The sequence below is a fragment of the Theropithecus gelada genome, chromosome 12, assembly GCF_003255815.1.
Source record: "Theropithecus gelada isolate Dixy chromosome 12, Tgel_1.0, whole genome shotgun sequence".
Classification (NCBI taxonomy): domain Eukaryota; kingdom Metazoa; phylum Chordata; class Mammalia; order Primates; family Cercopithecidae; genus Theropithecus; species Theropithecus gelada.
In genome coordinates, this window is record NC_037680.1 from 72,725,007 (window position 1) to 72,740,934 (window position 15,928).

General features: G+C 38.4%; 1 protein-coding gene across 3 annotated transcripts in view; it reads right to left on the reverse strand.

Annotated features, from left to right (window-relative positions):
• HECW2 (HECT, C2 and WW domain containing E3 ubiquitin protein ligase 2) overlaps window positions 1–15,928 on the reverse strand; it is a 384,249-nt gene that overhangs the window by 60,189 nt on the left and 308,132 nt on the right. For all 3 annotated transcript variants that reach the window (XM_025405496.1, XM_025405495.1, XM_025405497.1), the window contains 2 exons: window positions 13,763–13,865; window positions 11,012–11,108 (listed from right to left, as the gene is read on the reverse strand). In XM_025405496.1, the coding sequence (XP_025261281.1) occupies window positions 11,012–11,108; window positions 13,763–13,865 (200 nt within the window). The remainder of the gene's footprint in view (window positions 1–11,011; window positions 11,109–13,762; window positions 13,866–15,928) is intronic.

Sequence of the window (15,928 nt, forward strand, 5' to 3'; positions counted from 1 at the left end):
AGGCAACTGGTCTGATTTTTCAGGTGAGAATATATGAGAGGTAGGCTGAGACCAGTTTTCTACCAGGCCAGCTAATTTATCACAATGACAAGCTATGGGTCATATTCTTCCAGGAACCAGACACTGGAACATGTCGTCTGATATACATCACACCACTAAGTACTTTCTTATGTTGATATTGATTGATTCTTTCAGTGAACATTTTCTGTGTGCCTACTGTGTGCCAGTCATGGTACCACACACTGGGAATCCAATGGGGAGTAAGAGAAAGTCCATTTTCAAGGAGCTTACAGTGCAGTGGAAGAAAGTCAAAAGGTAATTCTCATTTGATGTCAAAATATTTAAATTCTTCTGTTCACTTAATTGAACTTTGGTTAGGCTTTATACCTTCTCCTGGTCTAAACAGTTATTTATAAAGTCCTTTCACGTAGAAACAAAGAAGGCATTAGTTTACTGCCTGTAAAGAGAGCAGATCAAGGCTGAGGAAGAGACAGAAGTTAGCAGACATCCCGGAAATGTCACTAATCTTTTCTGAGAAAAACAAAGGAACTGCTTCTTGGTTACCAGGTATTTGCCCAATATGCTATAGACCAGTGATTCTCAAACTGGCATACTTGGTCTACCAGAAATTTGCATACATCAGCTCAAGCTCTGCAAGAATTTTTAAATGTTGTGTCTTCACTTTGATGATCAAAGCACATGAAACAATATAATAATATTTTAGATGAGATGGATGACATTTATGACTGAATCTTGCCATATGGCTTTGGGTCCCATGTTTGTATTTATAGGGCACTTGGTGCAAAGTGATCAGAGATGAGCTTTTAAAGGGACGGTGAACACACCTGGCTGCCCTTAGGCTGGCAGGGCCTTGATGTTCAATATGATAATAACACCAGTCCCCATCTGCCACTTACGCATACTTCGCTTACCAATTAGAAAAACCTTTTCTTCTACAGTATTAACTTGCATCATGAAAACGATCAAGGGAGGTTAAGTAATGTATATGTAAATTACCATAGTCTAAAGAGAAAACAAAAGAGATGGATTTAAAAAGAAAATTATGCATTCATGCTAAATAATGCATAAAAGATACCCTGGCTTATTCTAAGAACAAAAGTTATGCAATAGTTTGCAAACAGAAAAGTGGTGGTAGAATCCACTCATCCCAGGGCACATTCAATGATATGTTTTATCTTTCAGTATTGTATTTTGGGTTACATTATTAAATGAATTGGCTTATCAAACCAATGAATCAGTAGATAAAAATAAGCTTTTTGTTAAGAAGGAAAAACAATGACTGTGATAATTCCAAGGCGGCACATGCTAGGCCAGAGATGCAAAATCAAAAGAATCAAGTCAAACACAAGCACAGAAAAGCACAAATATGTCTTTCCACCAATAATGGTCTCAACATCGGTGATCTGGCTTCTGCAAAACAAAATATCCTCACATTAATAACATTAATTCAAATATTATTGATTTTTTTTCTAGTTTTTAACTTAATTTGTATGTCTTTTGGTTTTGTAGTTTATAAAAGCTGTAAGCTTTTATTATACATATTTTATATTTGTACACATTTAAGTTTAAAATAAAAGCGATTAATGTCAACATTATAGGTCTGCGATATTTCTTTTTCTTTTTAGAGTGGAAAATAACAGATGTGACTCCTACAAATTTTCATGAGTACACGCAGCGTTTGGAATAACATAACAAGTTTGAGAAATGTTGTTAAAGACAACTGATCATGACTAGAGGAATATTTGAAAATTACTTTAATATATTTATTCAAGTTTATTAATGTATACAGTTAGAAGGAATCTGTGGCAGTCCTCTCTGTTGTCTAGCCTAGAGTGCAGTGGTACAATCATGGCTCACTACAGCTTCAAACTCCTGGGCTCAAGTGATCCTCTTGCCTCAGTCTCCTGAGTAGGTGGGACTACAGGTATGTACCACCACACCCGGCTAATTTTTAAACATTTTTGTAGAGACAGGGTCTTGCTATGTTGTCTGGGCTGGTCTTGAACTCCTGGCCTCAAGTGATCCTCCTGCCTCAGCCTCCCAAACTGCTGGGATTATAGAAGTGAGTTACTTACTGCATTAGCCTGGCTTCTTCCTTAACAAATAAATTCAATTCAACCTTAGTGGTATATAATGAAGATTAAGGTTATATTAATACAACATATTGTCATTTGGTCCTCTCTACATGGGTACATTTATCTCTCTGTGCCCCTTAGAGTACATTCTAGCACTTTTATGGGTGCACCTTCTGATTTGGCTAGTGAGGTACAACTTAAATTCCTTTTGAAACACAAGTTTCTTGAGGGCAAAAGCCTTTTCTCCTTTATCTTTCTTTTGAGATGGAGTCTCACTGTGTCACCCAGGCTGGAGTGAAGAGACTCAATATCGACGCACTGCAACCTCTGCCTCCTGAGTTCAAGTGATTCTCCTGCCTCAGCCTCCAGTGTAGTTAGGATTACAGGAATGCGCCACCACATCTGGCTAATTTTTGTATTTTTAGGGGAAACGAGGTTTCATATGTTGGCCAGGTGAACTCCTGACCTCAAGTGATCCACCCACCTTGGCCTCCCAAAGTGGCTGGGATTACAGGCGTGAGCTATGGTGCCCAGTTGTTCCTCCTTTATCTTTGTGTTCCCCAAGTACCAAACACTTTTCTGTCTACCTGATAAGTGCTTAGTAAAATACAAACCAGGGACATAATTAATTTAGGCCAAAATAACATATGTGGCTCCTAACAATTTCCCCTAAGAATCCACCTGGTGTTTGGAATAAACAATCTACTTTTTTTTTTTTTTGCTGTGGCAGAGAAATAAAAAAAGAATTGGAAAGCTGATGTCTAATTATTTACTAAAACAGAATCTACTGGAGAGAAACGTAAAGGCAGGTAAAAAGGCAATCTCTTAACATGAAAACTCACAACGTAAAACGAGAACCTAAACTATACAGTGACAAGCTCAGGAAAAAGTCTCCAGCTACTGCTGTCTCTCAGACTCTCACAATATGTGTAACCACTTCCTCCTCTGCACGAAATCACCCCAGAAGATCAACTCTACTAGATCATTTGAGGACAATGAACAAAGTCTCAAGACTGAATTCCCACAGAAAACATTCTCATGAAACCACCCAACATTTTGGTGAAGTCAAAGAAGGGCATGTGTTTGGAGACAACCAGAAGACCAATGCTCAGAACCACAAAACTCTGGACTGCCGACTCTGCACATCCTGGTTCCTCTAGATATAGTTCAGTGGCACATTCACAAATACATGTTTTTAAAAACTGCCCTGAGGCAGTTCTAGAGAAATGCTTTGACTTCCCTAATGGTATAATGTCAAGAAAGGAAGACCAGCACTGATCATTCACACTCATTATTACAGTCACAGGGCACTGTCTGACTTGACAGATACAGTCAAGCAGTTGAAAGGTTATGGGAATTTAAGTCCATTATGGTCATATGATTCTTATGGACCCAGATATGTGAAATTAATTAGCCACATGCGTAGGGACAAAGTTTGTCATAAACAGATACAAGTTATCTGCATGCTAAGAACTTAGAGAGTTATTTAACTCTGTTTCCTCATGTTAAAATAAACATAATTATAGAATGCAAATGAAATACTTAGCCTGGAGCCTATTATATAGGAAACACTCAATAATTTTAAACTATTGAGTATATTATTAGATAGGCTCCATAATTATTTATTCCTTTTTCAACAGACAATATGACCTATTGAAAATAAAGCCAGACTAGATTTCTGTTGACCCACTCCTTTTTCTGTTTGTATTGTTGGCAAGTTGTTCTAAATCAACTTGCCAACATATTATTAACATATTATTAACATAGAAGGGATGCTTATTTTGTTTGCTTTGTAAGAAATGCTTCTGATTCAGTAACTGGGCAATTTATTTAAATATAAGTAAAAAGCAGATTTTATTAAAAACTACTTTGTGCTATCATAAATAATTCATTGTTCTCTACGATTTAGAAGCGGATTTATTATTCTTTTGGGTTAGGGAAGGCACTGAGACTGGTTTCAGCACTGATATTTTGCTTTGGTCCACAGAGAGTCCAAGTTTAATGACTAAAGGAAAATGACATTTTACTGAATTGCTTTCTTCATAAATATAACAGAATGCAGGAAAAATCAACAGTAAAACAGATATACCTAAAACATGATTATTCCTCATGTAAGAAAATCATCTTGAAAAACATGATTGAACCACTTATTAGCAAAAAGCCACAGTGCTTTGGAGAAACATCCAGTGGATGAATGTATGTGTAATTTGGGGAATCTTTCAAAGTTACATCAGAGAACAATGTTTATCGGAAAATAATTTAACAAATATCTGAGTGTGATACTATGAAAATAACCTAAACTAATTTTGGCTATTGGAGTTCCTGTTTTGGGCCTTTTAAATTTTAGGCGATTGACTGTCCAGTTGTCTTAAAGTTGACATTAATAGTTAAGAGATTCCATGCATCAAAAATGTGAAAATTAGATATATACATGATATATAATTCAAAAGCATATGTAGATCTATAAATTAGCACATCCATCCAAATAAAACATGACTAGCACTTATTTCTTTTGCAGAAGTCATAGAATAGGTGACAGGTTCTAAGAATCTGTGTTCCTTACTGCCCTGAAGAACAAAGTCTCTAATCTCTTATTAGGCCTACAATATAATTAGCTGCTTGGAAAGATACTTTAATATACCTTTGGATGGCTTCTAAAACGTTATCTTAATGATATTGCCATGATATTTTGGCCCTCAGTAATTTCTGGCTAAACCTCGAGCCAGAAGGCTCAGTCCTCAGTCCAGGCATGGAGCAGTCAAGGCTGGTTTTATTGCATAAATGTAAAAGATTTTAGAGTAAAGCTCGCTGTAGGAAACAGTGTGACAGCACCACTAAAAAGCCCTCCTATAAACAAATTAATGGTTGAATTAAAGATGGCCAGGCACAGTGGCTCACACCTATAATTCCAACACTTTGGGAGGCCCAGGTAGGCAGATCACTTGAGGCCAGGAGTTCAAGACCAGCCTGGCCAACATGGTGAAACCCCAGCTCTACTGAAAATATAAAAATTAGCCGGGCGTGGTAGTGCATTGCTGTAGTTCTGGCTACTCAGGAGGCTGAGGTACAAAATTGCTTGAACCTGGGAGGCAGATGTTGCAGTGAGCCGAGATTGTGCCCACCGCACTCCAGCCTGGGCGACAGAGCGAGACTTCGTCTGCTCCCCACCCCCAAAAGGAAAAGAGATCCTAGATCCTAGTTGCATTTAAATTATATCCACAGAATCACATGGTTCCATTTATACGTATGATCAATTTCAGGAATAGTGGTTTTTAGAATTAGAGTAAGTTTAGGGGCAAATTACTTTAAACTGAGTCCTTCTGATAGAACAAAGAAGTGAAGGGCAGACTACTAATATAATATTGATTTAAATTTGCTGTATGCTTACTATGCTTACACAGTACCAAATGCTTTATACATATATTATTTCATTTAATCTTCAAAAAGACGCTGGAAGTTAGAATTTCCGATCCCCATTTTACAGATGAGGATGACAACTTGGAGGATTGTTTAATGTCTCATTCAAAGTCAGCTGGTGGGTAAATTGCAGAGCCAGAATTCAAACCTAGGTCTTTCTGACTCCAAACCTGAACAAAATCTTAAGAGCTATTCTCAACTACCTTCTAAGAGCCATTACTGCTGCTCTCCCAGTGAGACAGAGTCTACTATTAGGACTTCTCAATGACCATTACTATGTGGTGTCAATAAATTATTTTAATCAGATGTCCAGGAGCAATGGCTCATGGTGTTGAATGGCAACAAATTACCAGTGTTATCCCAGCACTTTGGGAGGCTGAAGCAGGAGGATCTCTTAAGCCCAGGTATTCAAAATGAACCTGCACAACATAGCAAGGCTCTATCTCTATAAGAAAAAATAAAATAAACATAAAACAATTAGCAGGGCAAGGTGGTGTGCTCCTGTAGTCCCAGCTACTTGGGAGGCTAAGGCAGGAGGACGGCTTGAGCCCAGGAGGTTGATGCTGCAGTCAACTGTGATCGCGACACTACACTGTAGCCTGGGCAACAGAGTGAGACCCCCTGTCTCAAAAGAAAAAAAAAGGTATCTTTAAAAATTCAATAATTATCCCAATGTAAATTGTCTGTAGGAAAATAATAGTCTCAGTCCAGATTTGCTATTATTTAAGTTTGGTACAGCAAAGATCAGAAGTTTGTCATGTTGGTCCAGACATCTGAGTGATAAGTAAACAAGTCAGGAGAAGACTAAGGGAGAGAGCTAGGCAGGTTTTAACAGGAAAATGCATACGGATCAACAGAAGTAAATTTATGCTATTTTCACCCAAATAGTTCAGATGTTAACCAAGACTAACATTTCCAGTCTAATATTACATGTAGAAAAATTCATTTGCCACAAAGCTGGAAAAGAAAGAGATTAGCAATTTTGAACACTAGGGTTTATCTTATGAAAGACAGTTTTTGATACTTTAACTTTTTACTACCTAAAATTCTGTATTGTTTGAAAAATTTCAAAATGGGCAGTTATTTTTAAAATAAAAAAAAATTAAGAGTAAAGTTAAACTCTGACAAAACCCCAGGGCTCTTCAAATAGGATAATGAAAGGAAATAGAAGGTTCAAGTCTGCATTTGCCTCTAGTCTGGTGAATCCTGAAACACATATCCATTTGCCTTTTGTGGTTCAGAATTTATTGACTCCCAAGTTACTGATTTCCTAATAACATAAAATATGGAATGATCTAATCTACCCAGAATGAAAAAATAATCACAAATCATGTCCTCATGGCAAGGGGAGTTATATAGGAAGCACTCAAGGAGGAAACAGCCTGCTGCCAAAAATAATCACTGGTGCCTGGGGAGAGCTGGACTAGCAGGGAACAGATTTACTGATTGGACCCAATGATCATATTAGAGGGGAAATTCTCAACTCTTAACTCAGGTTCATAGCCTTTCTCATTACACAGTGCTGTACAAACACCAATACTAAAAATTTTATTGAACTTTTAAATATGCATTACATTCACCTATAAAATATTGTTAAAGTTTGTTTTCTAATGAATATATCTGTATTCATATAAAATGTTAGAACTTTTTTTTCAGCTTTTATTTTAATGTCATAGCATACAAACATCTTCTTTCAGTGAGAACCAGTAGTAGCGTATAATAATCCAATGGGGACACTACCCATTTTACAGATGTGGTACTAACTTTTGGAAGCTCATTTTTCTAATAGGAGAAATAAACATCTCCTGAGGTTTGTTAAAAAAAAAAAAAAAGGACAGTAACTTAGTACCATTCACATTTACGTGATAAATGAATTTATAGGGAGCAGTGATTTAAATATAGCAGTTGAAAGTAAAAGCCATATCACAATGCATGGAAAACCATAGCCACATAGACAGGAAGACACACCAGTGAAGTCTCAGGGAAGAGAAAACTATACATAGATGCAAACTAAATGAATTGCCTGCTATCCTCTGGTTTAGGAGGAATCACAAGCAAACCAGGAAAACACAAAGTAAAGAGGTATACCTATTTCAATCTCTTAAGGGCTGCCACTTTTACCAGGATATTGTGGGAAGAATAAGAAGGAATATTTATCGTAAGTGGTATGCCACAGATGAGAAAGAACATATACAAAGCTATGTTGGTACTGGGAATCCTTGTTCCAGGTATGAATATAAGGTCCACAGCGAACTTGGACACATAGATTGCTCAGTGGCTCCATTCCATGCATAAATCTGTTATCAAAAATATCACTGAAATAGGAGATTAAAGAAACTCAGCTGATTTCCCACCCCTGTGTTTGTGGGAATGCTCCTCAACTATATAAAACAGAAGGTTCTCTTAGATATACAAACTTCCCCTTTACAATGTTATGATAAGCAAAATATTTAACTCCCAAAAACTCGACAGAAAATGAAAGTGCAGTGTGACACACACTCTGGATAGGAGGAGTGGCATTATCTCATTGATTTAAGTTCCCCTTTCCTTTTACTTATCATGACTGCGTCTGCTTTCCACGGTCACATTCTGTAAAGATGGAAATATATTTCATAGCCTATCAAATAAATGCATAAAATAGATTACCATGTGAATCCTATGTTAGAAGAAAGATTATGCTTAACTGAGGACCCTAGATGCCACTAAAAAAAAAAAAATCTTCAACAATCTTTAGGAGATTAGAGACTTTTCAGACTCTAAAAAGCAAAAAGAAAACAAAACAAAACTTGAAGCTACCAACTTGGGCCTGCAGCTTTTCCCTCTGTTAGGATCTGTTAAGATTCTGTCAAATCATTACAGAATAATGACAAATGCCCTGTCCCGGTAGATTAGATCACCTAATCTCTCTGATAGTGGAGATTTAAAGATATGTTAATTCGTATTACATACTAATGTGAAGTGCAGAGAAAAAGTGAAAAACTTCTTGAGTTTCCTCTTTTTTGTGGGGGATGGGGTACACTTAGAGGAACAGATATTAACGTGTGGCGTGTGTTGGTTGGAAGTGGTAGAAGAGAGAGGAAATAGAGTTCTCTTTATTTTGTGATTAGCAAAAGAGGAAGAATTTTGTTTGTTTGTTTGTTTTGCTTTGAGGTCTAGGATTGCTAACATTTCTAATTAGACCACTGACGAGCTCGTTTCTGCAATTTTTTAAAGCTAAAACTTCTTACACAAGATTCTCTAGGGGAACATGGATTACTGAGTGGATGCCATAATAAACAAACATACAAAATCTTCACTTGTATAATTATTATAATTTTTCTGTGGTTAAGAACAGCATGCTTATGTTGGGGAAAGCACTAAGAGGTGAGTCAAATGTTATTAACCATGTGAAACCAGGTGAAACTGGGATTTTTATATACTCAATGTTTATAGCATAATACTTGAAATGTTGTGTAGCTTTAGCCTTTACAAACTTTAGAAGGTAGTGACAACTTTAAAGACATGAGACTAAGGTCAGGCACAGAGACTCATGCCTGTAATCCCAGCACTTTGGGAGGCCCAGGCAGCCGGATCACCTGAGGTCAGGCATTCAATACCAGCCTGACCAATATGGTGAAATCCTGTCTCTATTAAAAATACGAAAATTAGCCGGGTGTTGCGGCGGACACCTGTCATCCCAGCTACTCGGGAGGCTGAGACAGGAGAATCGCTTGAACCCAGGAGGCGGAGGTTGCAGTGAGCCGAGATTGCACCATTGCACTCCAGCCTGGGCAATAAGAGTGGGACTCCATCTCAAAAGAAAAAAGAAAAAAAAAAAAGACATGAGACCGAGAATATCGTAAGAATATTTGGTAATTTATTTTCAAATCAACAACTATATACATACATATTTTTACATTCACTATGTGCAAAATGCTATTCTAGATATTTGAACAGTAAGGAGGAAAAATAATGATGAGTTGGATAAGATCCCTATTTGCAAGGCTCTTAAAATCTAACTGGAAAATAACACATAAGGACTTGAAAAGTCAAACCAAAACACAAAAGTCATAAAGTCAAAACAGTACAAAGGACAATGTGATACATTTCATGACTAATCATCAAAATAGTGTCAAGACCAAAGGTTATTGCAGCCAACTGTGCCATCACAATTATACAGAGAGGTTTTGAAAAAATAATTATTAGGCTCTACCCCAGACCTCTTGAATTAAATTTCTGGGTAGGGCATGGGAGAACAGGGGGTATAAATTCACAGAAGGGAGAGGAATTGGAGGAGGCAGGACCTGGCATTTTGTATTATATAAGCTTCCCAGGTCATACTGATGAAAACAGTTTGGCACAACTTAGTGGATCAGTATTTGAGAATCACTGCTGTGGGCCAGGATGGTACCACCAGGCAAATATACTTCTACCAGTAAAGGTGACAACTGGAGTTGGGGTTAAGAAAGATTGTCAGCAGAAACTCTTCTTTTCCTATCCCCACTGATGCCTAGCACACTTAGATAGAGAAATACTAATCTAGATCATGAAAGTGAGAGTCCACAGTGGAGTTGAAAGATTTCAAGGAGGGAAAGCTTCTGCTGGGTTTTAGTGGAAAAATCTTGCTTCCTAAACTCAGAAGGAGAGAAAAGCTTGCCAGGGAAGGGGAACAGCATGTATTCAGGAAAGTAAAACTGGGCCTGAGGCATGATGCTTTGAAAAGTTGTTTAGAAGAGAGGGTGCATGCAAAGGGAGGCTCAGTTTTAGAGAGTATCACATTCCCTACTTAGGTTCTAATCTGTTTTTATTATGGAAAAATGTGAATACCAAATCTGGAACTCTACACATCTCAATTCAATAAACTGTATGCTACTTTTGCTTACTCAAGTTACACTCAAAAAGGTTATGTCATTAATTTCATTATAATCTGCACATCTAGGATAAACTCTTGGCTTAATTTTTTTGTGTTTTTTTCATATTTCTTTTTTTAAATAGGGTTCTGGATTGTTTAGTTGATTTTATTCAACCTTTTTTTTTTTTTTTGAGATGGAGTCTCACTCTGTCACCAGGTTGCAGTGCAGTGGCACGATCTCAGCTCACTGCAACCTCCACCTCCCAGGTTCAAGCGATTCTCCTGCCTCAGCCTCCTGAGTAGTTGGGTCTACAGGCACGCACCACCACGCTCAGCTAATTTTTGTATTTTGAGTAGAGACGGGGTTTCACCATGTTGGGCAGGATGGTCTTGATCTCTTGACCTCGTGATCTGCCCATCTTGGCCTCCCAAAGTGCTGAGATTACAGGTGTGAGTCCCTGAGCCTGGCTGATTTTATTCAACTTTTATACTTAATAGAGAGAAGTCAGCACTGCAATACCTGGTGATGATGACAAAATATTTGCATACAAGATGTTTTAGCAAAGGATGTCAGAAAGAAAGAATAAATTTCCAAGACAAATATCAGTACAACTAAGATTTAGTTTGTGCTTATGCAACATGAACCAAATACCAATATTATTGTTACCTGAGTGAGTGATTCCTGGTAAGATCAGGTTGACGCTCCTGTAGAATTTCAAAGATATTGGGTTGACGTAGAAATGCAACAATCTTGTCATTGTAAGCTGGAAAAAAATCAGAAAAGACAACAATTTTAAAAATAATCTATTATTCGTTTTATGTATATAAATTCAAACTTGTGTATGTGTGTGTGAGGTGCAGTTGCGCTCTTTCACCTAGGCTGCAGTGAAGTGGCATCATCTCAGCTCACTGCAACTTTTGCCCTCACGGGTTCAAGCAATTCTCCTGCTTCAGCCTCCCAAGTAGCTGGGATTATAGGTGCCCGCCACCACGCCCAGCTAATTTTTTTTTTTTTGTATTTTTAGAAGGGATAGGGTTTTGCCATGTTGGCCAGGCTAATATCGAACTCCTGACCTCAGTTGATCCACCTGCCTCGGCCTCCCAAAGTGCTAGGATTACAGGCATAAGCCACTGCACCTGGACTATACATCCAAACTTTTCAAAATCATCTGTTTTTCAGCCAGGCATGGTAGCTTACGCCTGTAACCCCAGCACTTTGAGAGTCTGAGTTGAGAGGATCACTTGAGCTCAGGAGATTAAGACCAGCCTGGGCAACATAGTGAGAACGTGTTTCTACTGAAAAATAAAAAAATAAATGAAATCTGTTTTTCTGGCTAATATTACTTATACTCAAAGTTATAGTTTAGAACTAGACTGTGCTCACCACTGTAGGTGCTTACATTCCAATTTCTATCTAACCTTTTATATGATTATTGGACTTAGATCTGTTAGCTGTGGCTTAGTTAAACATTCTTAGTAAACTCATTTGATAAGCCATATTTATTATCAAATGGCAAGATGAGGTCACCAACGAGATTCTAGATCTTGATCATTTTAAGCTTACGAAAATCAGCCTCACAGAAATGACAAGTCAGAAATGAAAAACCATCTTCTGATTAATTAGTAGTCAGCCAGGGAGGTAGAAGAAATGCAAATCAAAACCACAATGAAATACCATCTCACACCAGTTAGAATGGTGATCATTACAAAGTCAAGAAACAACAGGTGCTGGAGAGGATGTGGAGAAATAGGAACACTTTTACACTGTTGGTGGGACTGTAAAGTAGTTCAACCATTGTGGAAGACAGTGTGGCGATTCCTCAAGGATCTAGAACTAGAAATACCATTTGACCCAGCCATCCCATTACTGGGTATATACCCAAAGGATTATAAATCATGCTGCTATAAAGCACACACACGCATATGTTTATTGCAGCACTATTCACAATAGCAAAGACTCAGAACCAACCCAAATGTCCATCAATGATAGACTGGATTAAGAAAATGTGGCACATATACACCATGGAATACTATGCAGCCATAAAAAAGAATGAGTTCATCCTTTGTAGGGATATGGATAAAGCTGGAAACCATCATTCTCAGCAAACTATTGCAAGGACAAAAAACCAAACACCGTATGCTCTCACTCATAGGTGGGAATTGAACAATGAGAACACTTGGATACAGGGTGGGGAACATCACACACCGGGGCCTGTCGTGGGATGGGGGGAGGGGGAAAGGATAGCATTAGGAGATATACCTAATGTAAATGACAAATTAATGGGTGCAGCACACCAACATGGCACATGTATACATATGTAACAAACCTGCATGTTGTGCACATGTACCCTAGAACTTAAAGTATAATAATTAAAAAAAAGAAACAAAAACGTTTTAAAACAAAGATAAATGGAGAGCTGGTCTAATTTTTTTTTTTTTTTTTTTTTTTTTTTGAGACTGAGTCTTGCTTTGTCCCTAGGCTGGAGTGCAGTGGTGCGATCTCGGCTCACTGCAACCTCTGCCTCCCAGGTTCAAGTGATTCTCCTATCTCAGCCTCCCGAGCAGCTGAGACTACAGGTGCATGCCACCAGGCCTGGCTAATTTTTTTTTTATCTTTACTAGAGACGGGGTTTCACTGTATTAGCTAGGATGGTCTCGATCTGTCGACCTTGTGATCTGCCCGTCTTGGCCTCCCAAAGTGCTGGGATTACAGGCGTGAGCCACTGCGCCCGGCCAACCTAGTCTTATTTAAGACGGAGCACGGAGCCCATATGGCCTCCCACCAGTCTGTCCACTCCCCCTGCCTTAGGCACTTCAGGTTTGGCAACCACTGATCTACTTCAACCTCATCCTTTTAATAACAACTCAAGTTGTTTTTTAGGACTTTTTCCTACATTCATTTATTTTTATTTTACTATTTTAGAGGTTCTTGCTGCCTCCTATTTGTGACAAAAGCCCTTAAGAATGTGCTCTCTTTGATTGTTTATTTTGTGAGGCTGCTACAGATTCACACGCCATTTAAATTCTGTCTCAGCCTTAAATATATACTAAGTATACGCTTGTCCAAATTCTTAATTTATAATGATTGCATAACATATTACCTTAATAAATTATTTTTCCTTAACTTCAATAATCTAATATAATACCTCTACTCAGGAAAGGTAGGGTGCTATTAAAAAACAATCTCATCCTTTAGGATATTATAAGACAGAAGCCCTTTGAGACTCAAGTACATAGGATTTTGTTGTACATTTCTTAAGGATAATGCAGCAATTTCTCAATACAGGGCAAAAAGTAGCAGGCTAACAACAGGAGAAGTATCAGCACAGTATACTGTGTATCAACATGTATACCAGTATCAACATGGTACAGATAATAGGACAAAAGGACAGATAATTTCTGGAAAGGGATGACATACCCACTGGAACCATGTCCTGGTACTGTGGCCTACTGACTGTATTGAATGTACTGGATGGCCTGGGAAGAACTGGTGGTCCTGCATGTCGAGAATCTTCTCCTACCTGCGAACAGAGGCATCTTTTATATTCTGCACCAAGAGCCAGAATGCTATGTATCAGCATCCCAAACCAAGTTGTTCAAAATATTAACAATGAGCATGGTGAAGTACCACTTGATCAGAACGGACACCAGCTGTGGAGCTGAAGCAGGGTTCTTAGTTATTGAAAGTCTTGTTTTAGTGGCTAAATGGGGAGGGGGGGAAGGATTTGAGGCATCCACATTCTTGAGAGGGGCTGGGGCAGTGACTCTTTACCAAGCGGCATAGAAGTAGTTCAATCTGCTTATAATTACGGAGGCTGCAGCAGCTAAACAGCAGACTTGTTCATCAGGACTAACTTCTGCGTTGACAGAGCACAGTCTGCAACAACACAATCAAAGGGAAGACTGAGTGGTATAAAATGTTTTGGGGCAGTGCCAAGATATTTCTTCTTTTGGCTGAGGCAGGCCAGGGAATTCCCTGGCTCAGCAGAGGAGGGGTTGAAGAGCAGCAATCTTCATGTGGGGTTCCGAGTTAGTATATTATCTCCTCAGGAGCAATTTTCTGTGCCTATTAGAACACCTGGTACAACAGATCTTTCTGGTTTGAGCCTCCCACACCAGGGTGCTAATAGGAACAGGTGTGGAGGAGCTAAATAGGGTTGTCCTAACCTGAATTATTTATTGCACCTAATATAGATTTAGAAACTCATACACACAAGTAGATAACCAAAAATACCCATCAACAGTCTTACCAGAAAACTCTAATTTTTTTTCGCTTCTGCTTTAGCATTTTTCCCCATATTACAGAAGTCTTTTAAGATAATAGTAGAACAGTAGTATAAGAGAGAATAAGAAAAAATAACATACTGCACTGGATTTATAAACTGGGATTTTGAAAACAGACTTTTATTCCACAGACAACCATTTGCAGCCCTTTTATCATATTGCATCACTTGGGTATTTGCTGAAGATTTTTCTAAAGACCCTAATGCTAGAAATATCTTCCCCACCCTCCACCGCTTGCTTGTCCTTTAAGAATGCTCTCACTCATTCTTCAAAGAGTAGTTCAAACAGCCCCTCCTCGACAAGGTCTTCCCTCTCCTTCAAGCCCAAGTTAAATACAACCTTCTCTGAGCTCCCACAGAACAAGCAGAACAAGCAGCTGCCATTGTGAACAGTTTATATTATTTGTCAATTATACCACAATAAAGCTAGAAAGATATAAATAAAAAGAAAAAAACATGATTATCTAAAGGTATATTTTTCTTTCCCAACTATTAAAAAAGAAAATTTACAAAGCATTTTTCATTCATATTTTTATTCATTTGTAGTATGGTTTCATGTTTTCCTTGCCTATTAAGAATGCGGGAAATGTGTGGGCCAGGCGTGGTGGCTCACACCTATAATCCCAGCACTTTGGGTGGCCAAGGCGGCTGGATCACAAGGTCAACAGATCGAGACCATCCTGGCCAACACGGTGAAACCCCATCTCTACTAAAAATACAAAAATTAGCCGGGTGTGGTGGCAGGCACCTATAGTCCCAGCTACTCGGGAGGCTGAAGCAGGAGAATTTCTTGAACCCGGGAGGCAGTGGTTGCAGTGAACCAAGATTGCACCACTGCACTCCTGCCTGGTAACAGAGCAAGACTCAGTCTCAAAAAAAAAAAAAAAAAAGAAAAAGAAAAAGGATGCAGGAAATGTGTTATTTATTTGCATCCCTTATAACAGCAACCATTATGTTTCTTCATTGTAGTAGGTGTTTGGTGTTAGCTTGTTAGATGGAAAGGACATCAATCTTTCTACTGACTGGAATATTTGCTGAAGGAATACAAGATGGTGGCTGAAATGACTCATGTATGTAATTAGAAGTTTTCTCATCCTGCTTCTCTTGAGTTACTGGCTTTGAGGAATGAATACAGCTACTCTCTGGGGAGATCTGATCACTAAGTACAGATTGTTAGTCAGATATCTGATCATTTTGACACTCCAATATATACTTTCTCTCCTTACAGTATGTTGCCATGTCTCATCATTTCCCAGAAAAGCCAAAGGTCTTCTCTCTGAGACCTCAGTCCTTGTAACCAG